General features: G+C 49.1%; 1 protein-coding gene across 1 annotated transcript in view; it reads left to right on the plus strand.

Moving 5' to 3' along the window:
- The window catches only part of DNAH7 (dynein axonemal heavy chain 7), a 330067-nt gene that overhangs the window by 181851 nt on the left and 127173 nt on the right, over positions 1-21043 (plus strand). The window contains exons 42-44 of the mRNA XM_075610041.1: positions 5194-5524; positions 10583-10929; positions 16167-16347. Coding sequence (XP_075466156.1) covers positions 5194-5524; positions 10583-10929; positions 16167-16347 — 859 coding nt within the window. The remainder of the gene's footprint in view (positions 1-5193; positions 5525-10582; positions 10930-16166; positions 16348-21043) is intronic.

Below are 21043 nucleotides of genomic sequence, written 5' to 3' on the forward strand. Positions count from 1 at the left end.
CCTGCCCGCCAGCAGGAACGCATACAACACCCCTGGGAGTATCTCTGACGGGGAACCTAGGTGTATGCCTTAAAGACAACTGCCCTGCGACTTTACTCACACTGGGCCGTGTGAGTATTTATATATTTATATTGTGCATTACCACGAACCCTTCTGCACTCAATTGCGGAAGGGTAACCATCTATCACAAAGATACCATCTTGGGACAAGGTTTACACAGGGCCGTGTAAGCATACATCATTGAATATATTTATTTTACTCTACACCGTCCCTTTCACCTCCTGTACTGGGTTTATTCTGTTAAATTGTCTGTATTTGTCTTATCTGTGCATCTACTTATCCCTCGCTCCCCCTACTTTGTTTTGTCATCAATGCGCAAGCAACGTTTCAAAAAAGCGATATTATACTGTAGGTCCATCGAAATCCCTCCATTTGCCGTTCTCTGCTTGATGACATGTCGTTCTCCGCTTGATGACAAAGTTTATTTTCTGAGGAAAAATAAAATATTATATATTTCCGTTATTGCTGCTGATTGTTCTGTTGTTCAAAATTTATAAAATAATATTTTTACTCAAAAAAAATAAAAAAAAAGTTGAATTTTTAAAATGGTTTAATTGTTTCATTGTGTCACATTTTATAAAACATATAGTACAGTAAGTATCATATAACATTTCACATAATGGTTCTTTCAAGAAGGCTACAAGAATTTTCATGAATGGCTCGGGGGGGGGGGCTGGGGGGTGTTGATAAGCGGTTGCATTACCGTTGTCTTGTTACTGTAGTAAGACTTTGCGTGCGAGGTGGGTGGGGGGATGTGATGATACGCATATGCGTTTCAACAAGGTACCATGAGACATACACGCATGCACCTAGCTGTCCACCAATTGTTCAGTATCTACTGTAGGAGCTGCTCAGCCAATCATAGTGCTGGACTACATTTTCTAGAATTGTGAATAAAATAATAGAACTAAATAACCATGAGTAAAGCGATTGATTACAGGAGAACGGACTGATCTGCAGTAACTAATCACTTGTCTGTGTGCATAATATATTGATATTTTAAAAAAAGAATAAAATACGGCAGCTAGAACTGCAGGTAGTGTAATTAATACACGTAGTGTAATACAGGTAGTTACTGTAGTAAATTATACTGTATTTACCTTCATTATAGGCTTTGCCAAACGGGTGGTGATGAGCCACTGTCAGTCCCGTAGTCTTCATTATACACGTACTTGACAGGTGACAGCGGGCCTGCTACACCTGTAGTTGACAGCTGATGAAGCTGGAAATCTTTTTGGTACATGCAAGCTTGCTGGTATCTGTACGTGAAATCAGGCTCAGGCTGGAAGTTTTGCAGGTATCCTGGCGGGGACAGATAGCAAGGGTTGCCGGTCACCAGGTTTTCACTTAGGTTCAAACCGTTATTGTAAGCCGGTGCTGGCACTGACGCCGGCGCAGGCGCTGTTACATTGCTGGCCTGGGATTGACGATTCTTATTTGGATGTAACATGACCTTTCTCCTTTTGAAGTGTCCATGATCAAAGATACTGGAAAATTCTGGCACCACACACCAATACCCTCCTCTAACTCCGTGTGCAGGGGCAATACGAAAAAAACACGGATCGCTTAACTTTTTCCTTATTGCACGCTTCCTCACACGAGCATCAGGTGAAAATTTGTAAAAGTCATAATTTTATCATCTTCTGCATTAATTGCAGAGCATATTAAAAATGCATATGTACAGTCAGGTCTTTTGCACACGTACTGCGGTGTACTCATTGCGTCCGTCCGGTCGGCAAAGGGGGAAAAAAAGACACAGCGCATTGAGTTTTTATTATGAAACGCCTAAATTGATACAGTAACTTCTTCAGTACCAAGGTCAATTCACAATGGACCACTGTGTTTTGTTTTTTAAACACCTGCAAGTCGACACATTACTGTAGCACATGTACAATAGTGTACACATTAGAATTAATTACAATTCATGAATATCTGCCACCTAGCGGATACGCGAAGAATTGCCCCCAATTAAATCCGAACAATTATAATTAAACAGATCAACCGCGAATCAACTGCAGTTCAACCACGGGTGCCGGGTGGCGCGAATGCAGCATGAGCACGGGGGGTGCACCATTTATTGCACGTCGAATTCAGGACATGCGACTACAACGCCCCTGAGACGTTTTAGAACAAGCATGTCAAACTCAAATGCTAACAAGGGCCAAATAAACAAGGTTTAAGTCTAGGTGGGCCGCAAAAAAAACCAAACTTAAACGTAGGTTTATTTAGATAAGTACAGTGTGTGTGTGTGTGTGTGTGTGTGTGTGTGTGTGTGTGTGTGTGTGTGTGTGTGTGTGTGTGTGTGTGTGTGTGTGTGTGTGTGTGTGTGTGTGTGTGTGTGTGTGTGTGTGTGTGTGTGTTGACCTCATGAAACGAAAAAAAAAAAAAAAAAGCCAGATGTGAATGACTTCTGAACCCATTAACCAGTGTCAGGATGCCCCTCTTGATTTCCAAAGCAGCAATCCCGCCTGGGATCTTACCTGATCCGTAGTCCCTCAAGGTACTATACTGGAGGGGAGGTGTTCCCTACCAGTCTTCCGATGTCCCCTGTGAGAAACTTGAGTCAGATCCGGAAGAAAGCAGAATAGGTTATTTCGGTGTAGGTATAGGGCAGTTAAGATAAAAACAGAGGGAGTGGGTGAGGGCGACAGAGAGAGAGGCACAGAGAGAGAGAGGCACAGGGACACAGACACAGAGGCACAGGGACACAGACACAGAAGCAGAGGCACAGGGAGAGACAGAGGGACAGAGACACAGGGACAGAGGGACAGAGACACAGACAGAGGGACAGAGACAGAGGGACAGAGACAGAGACACAGGGACACAGACACAGAGACAGAGGGACACAGACACAGAGACAGAGGGACAGACACAGAGGCACAGGGATACAGACACAGGGACAGCGACAGAGGGACAGAGACACAGACACAGAGACAGAGGGACAGACACAGAGGCACAGGGACCCAGAGGCACAGGGACACAGAGACACAGGGACAGAGACAGAGGGACAGAGACACAGAGACAGAGGGACAGACACAGAGGCACAGGGACACAGAGGCACAGGGACACAGAGACAGAGGGACAGAGACACAGGGACAGAGACACAGGGACAGAGACACAGAGACAGGGACAGACAGAGGGACAGAGACAGAGAGACAGACACAGAGACAGAGGGACAGAGACAGAGACACAGGGACACAGACACAGAGACAGAGGGACACAGACACAGAGACAGAGGGACAGGCACAGAGGCACAGAGGCACAGAGGCACAGAGGCACAGGGATACAGACACAGGGACAGCGACAGAGACAGAGGGACAGACACAGAGGCACAGGGACACAGGGACCCAGAGGCACAGGGACACAGACAGAGGGACAGAGACAGAGGCACAGGGACACAGAGACAGAGGGACAGAGACACAGGGACAGAGACACAGGGACAGAGACACAGGGACAGAGACACAGAGACAGGGACAGACAGAGGGACAGAGGCAGAGACACAGAGACACACAGACACACAGAGGCACAGGGACACAGAGACACAGAGACAGGGGGACAGAGACACAGAGACACAGAGACAGAGACACAGAGACAGAGACACAGAGACAGAGACACAGAGACAGAGGGACAGGGGCACAGGGGGACAGGGACAGAGGGACAGGGACACAGGCACAGAGGGACAGGGACACAGGCACAGAGGCACAGGGACAGAGGCACAGGGACACGGGCACAGGGACAGGGGCAGAGGGACACAGGGACAGGGACAGAGGCACAGGGACACAGGCACATGGACAGAGGCACAGGGACAGGGGCACAGGCACAGAGGGACAGGGACAGGGGCACAGAGGCACAGTGACATAGGGACAGGGACAGAGGCACAGGGACAGGGGCAGGGACACAGGCACATGGACAGAGGGACAGGGACACAGGCACAGGGACAGAGGGACAGGGACACAGGCACATGGACAGAGGCACAGGGACACAGAGAGAGAGAGAGAGAGAGAGAGAGGCACAGACAGGGACAGACACCTTGCTCTTCTCCTGTCCTCCGTGTGGCACACTGACATCACTTCACTCTCTCTCCTCCCACCCCCCCTCGACATCGTCCAATCCCCTGCGGTCCTGTTGCAGCTTCATAATCAAATCTCCTCCCCCTGCGGGAAACATCCAATCTCCTGCTCCGTTATTGAGAGGTGACCATGTGCTCCTCTGCAAGTTTGCTACTGTCTCAGTCAGTTCAGTAGCACTTCCCTCCCCTTGACCCTGCTCACCCTCCTCCAGGCCCTGCCCACCTCAGCCCACCATACCCCAGGCCCTGCCCCCCAGGCACCCAGGCCCTGCCCACCCTCCCCCAGGTACCTCCCCCCCCCAGCTACCTCCCCCCCCCCACCAGGTACCTCCCCCTCACCCCCAGGTTTACCAGGCTTCCAGGAGAATGCAGTATCTCCGCCGGGGTTTTGACTCCGCCCCCGTGTCCTCCCACACACGGCACGAGTGCAGATTGACTGCGCCCGGCCACCGTACGACTCCAGCCCCTGCAGGCCAGATTTTACTTCCGCCCGTGCTCCTCGCATCCCCCACACCCGCGCTCGCTTCTCCCGCGGCCAAAACTTTTAACCGCCGCCCACGCGCTCGCCGACACACACAACCGCCGCGCCGGTTGAGTGGGCCGCAAAATTATCCGTTGCCAATATTTTGTATATGTATTTTGTTTAATATAAGCTTTTTTTATGTAAAAATTCAATGTGCATTTTGGTTTGTACAATTTCAATAAATAGACAGTACCAATATAAAAAGGTATTTGAACAATAACATACTGTAAACTCAATAAATGCAGGGAACCTATATTGATAATTAATTTGGATTTTAATACACTTTGAGCCAATTATCACTGAGAAACCATTAACGTGTTTTCTTATTCATTTGCACTCAGATATGAGTATTGAAATGTGTATTCTGTTTTTGATACTAGCTACTGTACGATATTTTGTCATGTTATTTTAAATATGTTGACTTTTTTACTTAACATGGTTAAACTAATAGGTCTCCTGTTTCTGAAGAAATAATGTCCTAATACAGTATAATAGTGTGCTTATTAAATTGTTTGATAGGACCTTTTGTTCTCTTTTATAGAGAGGTAATGAAAATGAAAAGAAGGTATGAAGTTGGTTTAGAGAAGTTGGAATCTGCTTCATCACAAGTGGCTACCATGCAGATTGAGTTAGAGGCTCTGCAGCCTCAGCTGAAGGTTGCCAGCAGAGAAGTGGATGAGATGATGGTAGTCATTGAAAGAGAATCCATTGAGGTAGCCAAGACAGAAAAGATCGTGAAAGCTGATGAAGCTGTGGCTAATGAACAAGCCATGGCAGCCAAGGCAATCAAGGATGAATGTGACAGTGATCTAGCACAAGCATTGCCAATCTTGGAATCAGCTCTGTCTGCACTTAACACTCTCACTGCCCAGGTATGAATGTCTATGGTTCATATTGTTAATTTACTGTGTGTTTCTTGATGGCACAATGTTAGTTATGATATATGTCCTATTAGAAAAAATAAAAGAAGCTAAGGGAGTGGTTATTTTGCAGTATGTCACTGGGGGTAGTAGACACAGTAACAAATAATAGATCACTGTGGTGAATAAAATATTACAAGTGTTGGTAGGTAAAGTAGAGTCTTCGAAAATGAGGAGGGCATAAAGGATTAAATATGCTAATACAGTTTTAATGCACATTATACACAATAAAATAATCCCTTTGAAGGGCACTCAAGGTTTGATCCTTGTTGTTTGACCTCAGCTTGCACTGGGACTCCTGACTTCTCTGACCGCTGGACCACGGCTACGGACTCGACTATTCTACTCTCTGTACCCCTGGACCCCAGCACCGCACCAACGACTATCCGATATCTCCACTCCTTGACTATGGCAAGTACCACGACCAACCTGACCTCTCCTACCCTGACCCGGCCACACGACTACCACTCTGCACTCCGGACTCGGCTGCTCGGTTGTTGGTCGGTGGCTATCAATATCCCCACCTCAGTCCCGCCTTGTTTGTGGTGAGCACTTGTTACACATATCCCCTTTCTGTCCACAACCCCTCCAACACAAGTCTGGGACTTCTGGGTATATCTGTGTAATGATGCGCTCACCACAAACAAGACGTGACCGCGATGCCGAGGTGGGGATTTGATAAATGCCAACCCACAGCCGCGAGGGTGCGTCTGGAGTGTAGATTGGTCGAGGTAGCCGGGTCAGGGTAGGAGAGGTCAGGATGTCAGTGATACTTGCCGAGGTCTGGATTGGAGAGGTACGGATCGTTGCAGGTACTTTTGCCAAGATCGAGATTGGAGAGGTGCGGATCGTCGGGGGTAAGCCGAGTAAGGAGTGAGGAGGTACGGATCATCGTTGGTAAGCCGGGTCAGGAGCAGAGAAGTGCGGAATCCAAAAAACAAGCAAGGTCAGGCAACACAGGAAAAGATAGGCAAGGCTCAGACAGGAGGCAGAACTGCAGTGAACTCAGCGCACATAAACAAGGTATTGCTCAGCCAATGTGCCAGGCTGAGCATATAAAGCAGAATAGTCTAATAAGCTGGGAGCATACTCAGGAGTATGCTTGGCTGTGGTTGGCTTAGGGAGACAGCCCAGGTGTATCCCTTTAGGCAGAGGAACGAGGAAGCTTCTGCGCGTGTGTGGGTGCCGCACATAGCGGGTGCGCACTGCGTGGTGATGATGTCATTGCGCGAGCGAAGCCTGGAGGCGGGACCAGCGGGAATGGCATTTAGTACCGAGTGCCCGGTCACAGGTCTAGGCAGGTAGGGAGCACACCGTGAAGGGTGCGAATGAAGGATCCTTACAATCTGTCTAAGTCTATCTGGGGTTAGGTACCAGTGGAATAGGTTTTTATGTGTTTTCCTTTGTCGTGGTGCAGATTGATCTTTTTGCAGCATATTCCCAAATATCCTCCCATTCATCTCAGTCAAAAGTAACATTTTAAATCTTTCTCCCATTTAACATGTAATTATGAACAGGGGTGTTTCCTGATGCCTCCATTCCCAGATAGATTTTTGTAATCAGCCCTTTTTGATATACTCCCTTCTGACAGTATGACTCAAAGCTGGTAATCTCAGGAAAGGATGAGTTATGTGATATTTGGTCACAAAATGTCGTAACTGAAGGTATTTAAATGTAACCATGCTGTAAAATGGTTGCAGTCATCTCTCCTGCTGACAGTAAGGCCTGGTAAGTTATGGGCATGCCAGCAGTAATCATGGAGGTTTGCCCTCACACCCTGGTGAGGTGCCCTATGTATGGATGGGAGTGGTCACAGGCTCTGACTCCCTGGTTGGTGATGTCAGAATTGTGTCAGCCCCCAGAGGATACATAAGGCACAGCACTGATCAAAAGTTAGGGAGTTGCCAAGTTGTTAGAGGAGGAGAAGGAGTAGTTTGCGAAGTGGTTATGTTATAGTAGCTGAAGAAGGAGACTGTGACCAGGGACCTGGCACAGAATAGATATCCCTGTGGGGATAGGGAATCCCTAATCAAAGAGGACAATACCTTTCAAAGGGAAGTACGGTGAACAATGGAGGGCTAAATACACCCCATTGTGGAGGGCAGCTGGCCCGCCGTACCAATAAAGATGATTCTGATAAAATAAACCCTCGTGTGTAAGTGTGGAGTGATTGAACAGGGGGCTGCACCACAGAGGAGTTCCTCACCAGGACCATCCACAAGCTCACGCTGGGATCCTGATGAGGTGGAGGCGCTGCACTGGATCTAGGTAGGACTCAGCACACTACCTCAGCTGCCTGTCTGGGTTGGCAAATCCCCACACACCATCATGCGGGAGACTCAGGAGTCCTGTTGCCAACAGGTGCACCACCAGACACTACACCGTAATGGGGACTGGTTAGACAACAGGGGCCAATATGAGATTGGGGGGGTTAGACCGGTTCAGAAAACCCATTACATAAATATATGAAGATCATGAGCCTCATTTTTGTCGCATAGTTCACGGAAGCTAAGAATCTTCCCTTTACCCAGAAGGTCTTCTACTGTCTGTATATTTTCATTATTATATTGATTTAACTGTTTTGGTTCACATCCCGGTGGAAAATCCGGATTATTGAGAAGAGGCTTTAACTGGGATGGAGATGAGGTTAGTTTATATTTTCCTTTGGTTCTATTCCAGATGGTTCACGTGCATCCCATCGGGCCAAATTTTAATCTATTAGCATCCTAATCCTGTCCCACAGGGACCACAGGGAGTTAGTGGGGTACAATACCAAGCCAGCAAAACAGCCTCGGATCAGCATTCCAGACCACTGCCTGCCTCAACTGGGCAGCCTGGTAGTGCTTTAGCATATCTGGGACCCCCATGCCTCCATTTGCTCTTGATGTCAACATGACTGATCTCGCCATCCTCGGCCTTTTGTTCTGCCAAATAAATTGGAAGATTAGCATTTGTAGATTTTTAAACTCTGAGATTGGGAGAGCTTGGAAGTAATATAGCAGTCTGGGGAGAATGTTTATTTTAACTGATATTTTTCTTCCAATCCAAGAGATTTGGAATTTGTTCCATTTTTATTAAATAAAGGGGGGTAGTTGAATTGGAAGAGGGAGCCATAGTATCTGGCTATTTTGACTCCCAGATTTTTAATGTGAGAATTACTCCATTTATAGTTAAAATTGTTTGTAGCAGATTTATTTCTTGTGCTGGGAGGATCAAATTTAGGGCTTCTGATTTGTCATTAATATAAATTAACTTTTAATGACATTGAAAGTGCTGGCAGTAAAGAATAATGAATGCTTAAGTAATTCTCAGAATATTTAGTAAGGGAGGCTAATGTTTACTTATTAGTCAAATTAGCTTCTTTTTCTCAGCTTCTGTAAAATACAAACTAGATAAGTCACTGATAACTCAGTTGTAAAGATAAATATGATGCCTTGCGTATTTATACTACCTTTATCCTAGCAATACCCTCTGAGACATATGGTGGGATTAATTTAACTCTGATATAGTACCTTCTGTCAGAGTTCGATCTTGTGTTAACTGCCATTGACTTGAATGACAGTCAAGGGCTGTTCTATAGAGGGTGCGCTTGCTGCGCCGTGCTCGCGCGCGGCAGTTATAGTTGGCTGTGGTTAGTCAGCCTTCCTATAATAGGACCGCGTGCGCATGGCAGTGAGCGTGGAGACGGCCGACAGGGGAGAAGATGGGGAAAATAAAGATTTTGCGCCGCTACCGCCACTGAAATGTATGTACAGTATGTGTATGTATGTATGTGTGTGTGTGTATGTATGTACAATGTTAATAAATAATTTATTCTTACCAACGTATTTATTTATTTATTAAAAACGTATTTATAACACACAATCTACATACACACACACACAAACATACATATACACACACACACACAGTACCTCACTGTGTCGCTCACAGCATACACACAGTCTGCGGCACGTGCACGCGCATTCGCACAGGCACGCACGCGCTCATTGCCGCACACACTATATTACGGGCCTAACACAGGTTCAAGTTCTGATACCTCTTTTTGGAGATTAGGGAATGTCCCCAATAGATACCAATTCACTATGTTGGGAAGTCCTCTTCCCCTTGCTTGGCAATATTTCAGATCCTTCAAATAAATGGAACTGAAATATTTCTGAGCAAAAGGAAGGTGGCTTCACAGCATATTAAATAGATGTCATAGGGAGTTATTCCGATTGACAATGTTATATTTCTAGATTAGGCATTACAAGATAGTCTAGACCATATGATGACATCTTGGCAGTTTTATATTAAAATTCTATTGCAGAACTATTGCAGATACAGGAAGTCCAGTGTTGAAATGGTGCTCAGTCAGTCTCTGTGCTCTATGGAATTTTCCAATATTAAGTCAATAATATCCAGAAAGGCCTACAGTGATCCACATAAACAGTCCAGGTAAAAATGCTTGGGAGAATTCACGCCTAGGGGTGCACACCACAATATATAGCACAATGTATGACTCTCACCTCTGCAAATTTTAGGGGAAAATGTATGAGGGGGGTAACAAGGTATCCTGTCACCTGCTACCTTGGTATGAAGCCCTCTCAGTAGATCTGAAAAATCCTAATAGCATGCGAAATCTGTTGAAAAGAGTGTCCAAACGAGGGATCCTTGATAACACCTTGATAAAGCGCAATAGCGTAAAACGCATAGGTGGGGTGTTTTTACCTATTTTTACCTGTTTATGCTTATGTGAGCTGAATAAATAATATTTATATGGGAGTTACACTGTCGTGATAATTTTTTGTTCCTGTCCTGCTAGGGCTGTGCTCTGTTCCACAGGAATATGGTTTGCAGATACAGGAAACCTGTATCGGAGCTCAGTAAATCCCAGCATATGCCTATGCACAAGTTGTGCTAAAAAAGATTGATACCAGTATTGTTTTGACAGGCCAATTGCTATGGTACCATACATCAATCATATTGTGCATAAATAGCAACTATTTTAAGATGTATTGTTTCTTTTAGGACATCACACTGGTGAAGTCTATGAAGAGTCCTCCTGCTGGAGTTAAGATTGTTATGGAGGCAATTTGCATCTTGAAAGGAGTCAAACCTGATAAAATTCCTGACCCATCTGGCTCAGGAAGAAAAATCGAGGATTTCTGGGGACCAGCAAAAAGAGTCCTAGGAGATATGAAATTCCTTCAGTCACTTCATGAATATGATAAGGATAACATCCCATCTTCTTATATGAGCATCATAAGGAAACAATACATCACCAATGCAGAGTTTGTTCCAGATAAGATTCGTAATGCTTCTACAGCAGCTGAGGGTCTTTGCAAATGGGTGATTGCAATGGATTCCTATGATAAGTAAGACTTATTTAATTATAGAATTATTGTATTCTCTCCAATACTCTCCAAATCACAAAACTGGAGAAAAGAACCGTCTTGATACAAAGAGATGCATGATCAAAATGCCTCTCATCAACACAGGTTTTCCTCCTATTAACACCTCATTCATTGACAGGGAGAATAACAAAAGTGCATTAGTGCCGATTGTGCACTGAAGCACAGAAACTCCCATTGACTTGAATAGGAGTTTCAGTGGGTTTCTTCTAAATACACTTTAGTGAATCTCCTCATAAGACTGCCATCCAGAAATGTTTTTTGGGGTGAGGTACTGTAAGTTTCCTTTGCCTTTCTTTTTCTTGCTGATCACATACAGGTATGGTAATGCAACATATTCTGTTTTGGACATATGGTAACACAAAAACAGTTTTCTGGGTCATCTTCATTTGTGATTTAAAACAAATGTTTAAAGGCACCTCTGAAAGATTTAAAAAAAATTGTGGCACCCCTGCTCTTTAGACCTCACACATCCCCTCCTCACTTAAACACATACACACTCACTTAACTTTCCACAAGTACACACCCACCACACTCACCAACCTCTTCTTACATATTCCGCATTCAACCTCACACACCATACTCACCCTTCTACTCAACACACTCCACATTTATCTCCCTTATTACACTCTGTGATGGTGAGGGGGTAATGTCATGGGAGATCAGGTTTCTCAACACATTTATCCCGGGATCATATGATTGAGCAAAGCAAGGAGGTAAAATAAATTGTAATTTATTTCACGAAAAGACATACAGTACACACAATATTCCACAATTACAGTCAAAATAATGGGATGGGGCAAACTAAATAATTTGTTTCCAGAACGAAATGTTGCAAAATAAAGTCTGTATGAGCGGAAATTACTCGCGAAAGCCTTGGTCCGTTTCAAATCTGCCAATCATATAAATAACAAATAACAGATCATGGGAATAAGTGCTTCAGACAAAGTAACATTTAGGAAGAGGAGTCCCTGCTCCGAAGAGCTTACAATCTAATTGGTAGGTAGGGGAATGTATAGAGACAGTAGGAATGTGTTCTGGTAAGTGCGTCTGCAGGGGCCAAGCTTTATGTATTACTAGCTGAGAGACCGGCGTTGCCCGGGATGTAAATGCGTAATAGGTAGTATTATTTATAAATCGTGGAACAATAGGTGACTATTTGTTGTAAAGGTTGGATAATAATATTGAAAAGAAAGATGGAGAAAAATGTAATACGATGTTGTATAAAAATGGTTTATTGTAACCACACCACAGTACAATGTATATTTTGGTGCCATAAGTGATGTAAAAATCTGAGTCGTGTGTCCTGCTAGGGTGTGAGGCGGCGGGTGGCACGTGGGTTGTGAGTGTCTGTCTGTGAGTGGGGGTCCTGGTAGGGTGTGAGGCGGCGGGTGGCGCGTGGGTTGTGAGTGCTGTCTGTGAGTGGGGGTCCTGCAAGGGTGTGAGGCGGCGGGTGGCGCATGGGTTGTGAGTGCTGTCTGTGAGTGGGGGTCCTGCTAGGGTGTGAGGCGGTGGGTCAGTGATGTCGGGGGGGTAGGGGCGGGAGGCAGCAGGTGTGTGTGGCGGCAGGTATGTGTCGAGTGTGGCGGGTGTCTGTTGAGTGCGTGCAGCGGCTGTGACGCGGTGGGTGAAAGGCAGAGGCGGGCCGGGAGTAAGGGCGGGTGAAAGGCAGAGGCGGGGGTGGTGAGGCGGTAAGGCGGGCATGAAGGCGAAGGGCGGCGGGAAGGGGAGGAGGGGGTGGAGGAGGGGGGCAAGGGGTGGAGGAGGGGGGAAGGGTTAGAGGAGGGGGGGGAAGGGTTAGAGGAGGGGGGGAAGGGTTAGAGGAGGGGGGGAAGGGGTTTGAGGAGGGGGTTGAAGTGTGGGAGGGGGTGGGAGGGGAAAGGGTAAAAAGAGGTGGAGGGGGGGGTGGAAAGGGGAGCGGAGGGGGGGTGAAGGGGAGCGGAGGGGGGGTGAAGGGGAGCGGGGGGGGGGAAGGGGGAGCGGGGGGGGGAGGGGAGAAGTGGTGGGAAGGGGGATTAGGGGGGAGGTGGTGGAAAGGGGGAGAAGGGGGAGGTGGTGGGAAGGGGGAGAAGGGGGGAGGTGGTGGGAAGGGGGGAGGTGGTGGGAAGGAGGAGGAGGGGGAAGGTGGTGGAAAGGGAGAGAAGGGGGAAGGTGGTGGGAAGGGGGAGGAGGGGGAGGTGGTGGGAAGGGGGGGGAAGGTGGTGGGAAGGGGGAGGTGGTGGAAGGGGGGGGGTGGGGGAGGTGGTGGGAAGGGGGGGAGGTGGTGGAAAGGGGGGGAGGTGGTGGAAAGGGGGGGGGAGGGGTGAGGTGGTGGGAAGGGGGAGGAGGTGGGAAGGGGGAGGAGGTGGGAAGGGGGAGGCGGTGGGAAGGCGGGGGGTGGGAGGCGGTGGGAAGGGGGGTGGGAGGCGGTGGGAAGGGGGGTGGGAGGCGGTGGGAAGGGGGGTGGGAGGCGGTGGGAAGGGGGGTGGGAGGCGGTGGGAAGGGGGGGGGAGGCGGTGGGAAGGGGGGGGAGGGAGGCGGTGGGAAGGGGGGGGAGGCGGTGGAAGGGGGGGTGGGAGGCGGTGGGAAGGGGGGTGGGAGGCGGTGGGAAGGGGGGGTGGGAGGCGGTGGGAAGGGGGGGTGGGAGGCGGTGGGAAGGGGGGGAGGGAGGCGGTGGGAAGGGGGGGGAGGCGGTGGGAAGGGGGGGTGGGAGGCGGGGGGAGGCGGTGGGAAGGGGGGGTGGGAGGCGGTGGGAAGGGGGGGTGGGAGGCGGTGGGAAGGGGGGGTGGGAGGCGGTGTGAAGGGGGGGAGGCGGGTGTGAAGGGGGGGGAGGCGGTGGGAAGGGGGGGAGGCGGTGGGAAGGGGGGAGGGGAGGCGGTGGGAAGGGGGGGGGAGGCGGTGGGAAGGGGGGGGAGGCAGTGGGAAGGGGGGGGGCGGTGGGAAGGGGGGGGTGGAGGGAGGTGAAGGGGTGAAGGGGGGGGGTGGAGGGGAGGTGGAGGGGGGGTGGAGGGGGGGTGGAGGGGAGGTGAAGGGGGGGTGAGTGGAAGGGAGGGGGGTGGAAGGGAGGTGATGGGGGGGTGGAAGGGAGGGGGGGGTGGAGGGGAGGTGAAGGGGGGGGGTGGAGGGGAGGTGAAGTGGGGGGAGGTAAATGGGGAGGTGAGGGGGGAGGTAAATGGGAGGTGAAGGGGGGTGGAAGGGAGAAGTGGAGTGAGGGGAGGTGAAAGGGGGTGAGGGGGAGGTGATGGGGGGTGAGGGGAGGTGATGGGGGGTGAGGGGTGGTGAAGGCCGCTCACTCACCCGTCCGGCAGGTCCCACGTGGATCTGAGGCGGGAGGCAGCGTGTTGTGGCCGCTCTCCCGCTGTGTCCGGGCGCTCGCTCGCTCCCCGCTGACTGTAGCGGCGCCGGGGGGGGGGGGGGTATCGGGGAGACACTGACACTGGAGGGGAGGGGGGGTGGAGGGGAGGTGAAGGGGGGGGTGGAGGGGAGGTGAAGGCCGCTCACTCACCCATCCGGCAGGTCCCACGTGGATCTGAGGCGGGAGGCAGCGTGTTGTGGCCGCTCCCCCGGCTGTGTCCCGGGCGCCGCCATCTTGGGCACTCGGCGCCGCGAGGCAGCCTGCCTGGCCACTGGCTGTTCCCCCGCCGGGGAGGGGGTGAGTTGTAGCGCCGGTGAGGGGGGGGCATGTATATGTGTGGGGGGGGAGAGGTGGGAGATATAGAGGGGGGGTCTCGCACGGCCGCTGACACTGGGTGGGGGGGGGGGGGGGCGCTGAAGGGGTAATTAATAGTGTGTGTGTCCCGCTGACTGTAGCAGTGCCGGGGGAGGGGGGGGGGCGGGGTGAAAGCGCGGGAGACACGGGGAGAGGAGGAGGTGCGCGCGGGTGCTGCTAACACTGTGAGCCCCGTGTGTGTGTGTGTGTGTGTGTCACTGTGTGTGTGTCTGTCATTGTGTGTGTGTGTGTGTGTGTCCCTGTGTGTGTGTGTCCCTGTGTGTGTGTGTCCCTGTGTGTGTGTGTCCCTGTGTGTGTGTGTCCCTGTGTGTGTGTGTCCCTGTGTCCGTGTGTGTGTGTGTGTCCCCGTGTGTGTGTGTCCCTGTGTCCGTGTGTGTGTGTGTGTCCCCGTGTGTGTGTGTCCCTGTGTGTGTGTGTCCCTGTGTCCGTGTGTCCCTGTGTCCGTGTGTGTGTGTGTGTGTGTGTCCCTGTGTGTGTGTGTCCCTGTGTGTGTGTGTCCCTGTGTGTCCTTTGGCCCGTCACTCCGCCTCAGGCCAATGAGAGGTGTGCGGGGGCGGGCCAAGGGACCAATCAGATTTCCCTAGGGACACCGGACATCCAGCAGGCATGCATGCATGCAGGCATGCAGGCATGCAGGCAAACATACAGTGCTTTCACTAATATAGTATAAGATGTGTATAGTATTAGCCACGGTGCTACTCATATTCTTCTTTAAGCGTGTCTTAAGGTGGGTCTTAAAGGTGGATAGAGAGGGTGATAGTCGGGTTTGAGGGGAAGGTAATTCCAGAGGTTTGGGGCAGTCAGTGAGAAAGGTTTAAGGTGGGAGAGGGCTTTAGATACAAAGGGGGTAGAGAGAAGCATCTCACCTCCCCCTCCCTTCCCACACCCCCTTCCACCCCCTTACCACACTCCCTCACCTACCACCCCCCCTGCACTCAACCCTTGAACAGAACACAAGCTCGGGATGGTGCATAGCGAGAAATTAGGGCTGAAATCTAAGGAGGGCGGAAGAGTGTAAAGCTTTAAAGTGAGGAGGAGAATTGAGTGCAAGATGCAGGATTTGATAGGATGCCAGGAGAGTGATTTCAGCAGGGGAGACGCTGAGACAGATTTAGGAAAGAGTAGAGTGATTCTGGCAGCAGTGTTTAGGATAGATTGTAGGGGAGACAGGTGAGAGGCAGGAAGGCTGGACAGCAGGAGGTTGCAGTAATCGAGACGGGAGAGAATGAGGGCCTGAATAAAAGTTTTAGCAGTCGAGCAACAGAGGAAGGGGCGTATCTCATAGACTTCAATGTATGTTTCCATGTGACAGTGTCCTATTGGCACTATCACACTTTAAGGAATCATCCTTATGGTATAAAGTGTGTTATTCTCACAACCTTTTCTCTGACAACGAAAGTCCAAGATTCTATACACTCACAAATGTACGCAAATACTGCATCACTGAGATAGATGGATTCCAACATGTAACAAAAATATTTTTTTTTATCAGAGTAGCAAAAGTAGTGGCTCCCAAGAAAGAAAAGCTGAACCAGGCTGAAGGTGAATTGAAGATTGCAATGGATGGTCTGAGAAAGAAGCAAGCTGCTTTGAAGGAGGTTCAGGATAAATTAGCAAAACTTGAAGAGAAGCTTGAGACAAACAAACAAAAGAAAGCTGACCTCGAGAATCAGGTGTGTACAAAATAGATTTATTTTAAAAAGACAATGTAAGGACATTAAAAGTAATAATTACTATGATTTGAGAGATTTGGAGTCATGCATTTTTTACATTTTTTTTTAAATTTTAAAGCAGCACCCTCCCCACAAAATAAAAAAAATCGATTTATTTACATTGTACTCAAAGCTGTGGGAACCCCCCGATTCCTCGCCAGCACTTGTAAGGAAAGACAAAGATGATTGTGGGGTCACCCAATCATAAGCTACGATGTCATCTAACAATGATGTCTCGGCTTTCTATCGGCTGTGAGAGTAAGGCTGACCCCAGTTACCATATTGTTTCTACCGGACAAAAATTCTTGTTCCAATATTTCTAAATTAAATATCTCAGCAACCCTGGAATCCAGCTGTTCATCCCAGTTTCAAATAATCTAATTATATAAAATCAGGAACAGGGCACACACAAATCAAAAATAAAATAAATGTAAAATCTGTAACGTGTGTACCGTCCAGGAAGCTATACAAAAAAGCAAAAAACAGGATACAAAAAAAGTGGGATGTATTAGCTCAACGTTTCAGTATATTATAGACATGAATTCATAGCAAACTTAGTTTTATTAAGACAATATTTTAAATATATAAGAATCTATCATATACTTACATATTTGAAGACAGAATAGCAATTTGAAAACTAAAATTGCCCAATTACTTTGCACAAAATGCCACGTTGATGCTATTTGTAGATGAACAGCAATTATTTAATGGTCAAATGAACAATTCTTAGTAAATGAACACAGATATAAATTGAACTCCATTGAATTACTGTCAGATGACTGTGCTTTAATCTTAATGCAGTTAAGCCATCAGAAATTAACTGTTCTGGGCTGATGATATAATAACTCTGTCTGTTCCCAGTCATATTTTTGTACTGATACGTGATGAGTATTTTACTTCACATACTTAGTATAGCCAAATGTATTGACGGCTTCATATAAATTATTTTCAGGTGGCTCCAGCTCACAAATTAGTTGACATTAATTATGTACCTTTGTATAAAAGGATTGATGTGCTTCAATAAAAGAGACTATTTATTTGTGTCAAGGGTTTTGTGCTCTGTTTGCCTAACAGCTACAGTAATTTCAGCACTATTCATGTCTATTCATGTTTATTGTGTTTTTGAAGGGGGGTAAAGGGAGGTGAAGGGGGGGAGGTAGAGGGGGGAGGTGGTGGAGGGTGGGTGACAGGAGGTGGAGGGGGGGGGGTGATGGGAGGTGAAGGGGGAGGGGTGGGGGGAAGTGGAGAGGGGGATGAGGGGAGGTGAAGGGGGTGAGGGAGGTGAAGGGGGGAGGTGAAGGAGGGGGAGGAGGTGAAGGGGGGGAGGTGAAGGGGGCGGAGGAGGTGAAGTGGGGGAGGTGAAGGGGGGCGGAGGGGAGGTGAAGGGGGGGTGGAGGGGAGGTGAAGGGGCAGAGGGGGAGGTGGGGGGAGAAGGGGGAGAAGGGGAAGGTGGGGGAAGGGGGGAGGTGGGGGAAAGGGGGGAGGTGGGGGAAGGGGGGGAGGGAGAGGTGGGGGGGAGGGGGAGGTGAAGAAGGGGAAGGGTGGAGGTGGGGGAAGGGGGGAAGGGGAGGTGGGGGAGGGGGATGGGGGGGAAGTGAGGGGGGGAGGTAAGTGACAATTAATGTATCATGTGGCCGCTTGCTCCCCCTTCCTCCACTGTTTGATGGTTGTCTGCCCCCCCCCCCGAAACCTTCCGTCTGTTGTGCATGCGTCGGCCGCTCCATCACCCGTCCGCCCGCTCCCACGTGGATCTGAGGCGGGAGGCAGCATGTTGTGGCCGCTCCACCGGCCAGCTGTCCGCTGCCCCGCTTTGTCCCGGGCACTCGCTCCCGTGCGGCCGCTCAACCGCTTACTCTAGCGGCCGGGGTGTGAGCTTGGAGGCAATGCGGGAAGGGAGGGCAGAGGCGCAGCGGTTGGAGGCAGCGGGAGGCACAGGGGTTTTGCGCTGGGAGGGGAGGCGCAGGGGTTGGAGGCAGCGGGAGGCACAGGGGTTTGAGGCGGCGGCAGGGGTGTGCGCTGGGAGGGGAGGCGGCGGTTTAGTTACTTACCTGGGCGGGAGGTGGCGCCGTGTGTGTGTGTGTCACTGTTAGACCACACCGGCCAATGAGAGGTGTGCGGGGGCGGGCGGGCCAAGGGAGCCATCTCATTGGCCTGAGGCGGAGTGACGGGCCAAAGGTCCAATGTGATTGCCCCTAGACACAGGGAGACACAGGATGGACAGACAAACACACATACAACGGTTTGAAAAGGGTTCCTATAGAGGTAATTTTTGTGAATTTCGTTTAAAGGACAAGTTTATTCGTTAGCCCCATTCCCATTATGTGTGTTAACCTTGTAAATTGTGTTAGATTGTGTGTATGTCTTTTCCTGAAATAAATTACAATTTATTTTACCTCCTTGCTTTGCTCAATCATATGATCCCGGTTCAAAAAGGTGTTGATAAACCTGGTCTCCCGTGACAATCATATAAAAATATTACTTGTGAGCACATTCACATGTCTGCAACCCTGCTTTTCGCCATTATCACCCAGCATACAGTGCTTCCACTGCAGCAAGGGATTTCTGGAAAATGACATGCAAATGAGCACATAGTGCCACATTTTGTCTCAAGTCCACATTACATGGAAAACCCTTAAGCCAATGCGTGTGCGTGCGTGTGCGTGCATGCGTGCGTGCGTGCGTGCGTGCGTGCGTGTGTGTGTCGAGGTATCTGTACCGTGTTAGCCGAGCATAATAATCAAAAATAGATAGTCTATACCGTTCTGTGGCTAATGAAATGCTTTTATTTGTGTGAGCTTTCGAGATACAGTGATCTCTTCTTTGGGTAATGTTACAATTGATTCAGCCAAAAAACTTTCTTGAAACATAGCATCTGTGGGTGAAGGCTATCCCTCCCCCTGTGCAGTATGCGCTTTATGACCTGAGGTGTTAAATGGTCCCTGAATTCTTGTGACGTAAGAGAATGTATGTGTATGTGTGTGTAAATCTTCATTAATAAAGCGCCCACAGTGTGTACAGTGCTTTACAAAAGGTGCGTACGGAGGGGGAGTGTATAACGAAATATCCTGGAGCCCAAATCAGCATGAAGCTCCACACGCCACCACTCTCTTTCAACCGACGATACAGAAATCCCTCGACCGAGAGATAGTACCAAACATCCTGGTACTCTTTTCGGCTTGCATTCTTAGCCATGACCACTACATTCTATTCTCAGAACTTGGCCCCGAAAAGTGGGACTATTAATATTTTGTCTTGAAATTTCTGAAGCCGGCTCGCTGCTATTTCTCAAGAGCATCTTTTGGTCATTTCAAATTTACCGCTGCTGTTCTCGCTTTTATAATCTGTGAGAATCTCTCGTCCGTATTGGCTGAGGCATCCTTATAGTATTTCAGAGTTCATTCATGAAATACGGCAGCTAATTCGAGCGTGGGAAGAATTCTACCACCCTATCAGAGCGCTGCCAGTCTATCTAAGCTGGGCAAGCGTGGATTCAGATTCTGACAAGGGCATGCGCCAACCTTGCACCTCTGCCACTTGTCAGTCAGAAGCCACCCACTGAGTTAGGCAGCTCATAGTCTGGGCTGCGGCAAATGGTGGTCCGATGACTTCTATTCATCCCAGGAGGTGAGTCTAACTCTGGTACCCAAATGGCTTTCACACCTTGGCAACCTCTGAGGCTTTCATGTCTGAGACCCGAGCAGTCTTGATGGCACCTGGCTTGGTAGCCACGTTGTCTCTCGGAACCGTGGACCTGGACGTCCCCAGCTCATATACTGTGCACACGCATTATACACTTTAAACATACCCGTTTAATAAAATATGCTTCACACTATTACTGAAAACGTCCTAAGTCTTTTGGTTTTGAGGGATAGAATGAGAATCTTTACTTTTATTCCCACTACCCATATCCCTCACACACTGCAAACCTGACTTAGACTTTTGAAATCCTCACTGCCTTATGTATAACTGGAGCACCCCCAGAATCCCTATACCAGGTTCAGCAACTCTGGACCCTGACTACCTAGGCACAATCTGATAAGACTTTCTCTGCGAAACCCACCCTGAAACTCATAGCCTAGCAATCTCTGCTTGCTGGCACACATGGAAAGGTAAAACAGAAAATTCTTTATTGTCGCATAATTTTTACACAATACATTTACAACACTGGGCTCAGGAGCTTACACTCCCGAACTCCAATGCATGGATCAGGGGTAACCAAGTGGGCTTAACCTTTATTGTGAGCCTGGTTCCCCCCTCAACGTCACACCTCCCCCCTCAAGATGAAGGCTCGGTGGCAGTCACCCCGTCCGGTTGCTCCACCAGCCATGCACTTCTTGAGGACTTTGGCTCGCAAGGAATGTCCTGTCGGGAGAGTCCATCAGCATTTTCATGCTCGCTGCCTTTCTTATGTCGAATAGTAAAGTCAAATTCCTGCAATGCAAGTTTGCCATTCTCCCCAGACACCCTTTGTAGCTAACTTAGTGGGTTGTAGTCTGTGATTACTGTGAATGCCCTGCCATACAAATAGGGCTGCAGTTTTGTCAGAGCCAAAACAATGGCCAGTCATTCCTTTTCAATGGATGCATAAGCCACTTCTCTAGGTAGCAGTTTCCTGCTCAAGTATACCACAGGATGTTCACCTCCCTCCTCGCCCACC

Source organism: Ascaphus truei, chromosome 7, assembly GCF_040206685.1.
Source record: "Ascaphus truei isolate aAscTru1 chromosome 7, aAscTru1.hap1, whole genome shotgun sequence".
Lineage (NCBI taxonomy): Eukaryota > Metazoa > Chordata > Amphibia > Anura > Ascaphidae > Ascaphus > Ascaphus truei.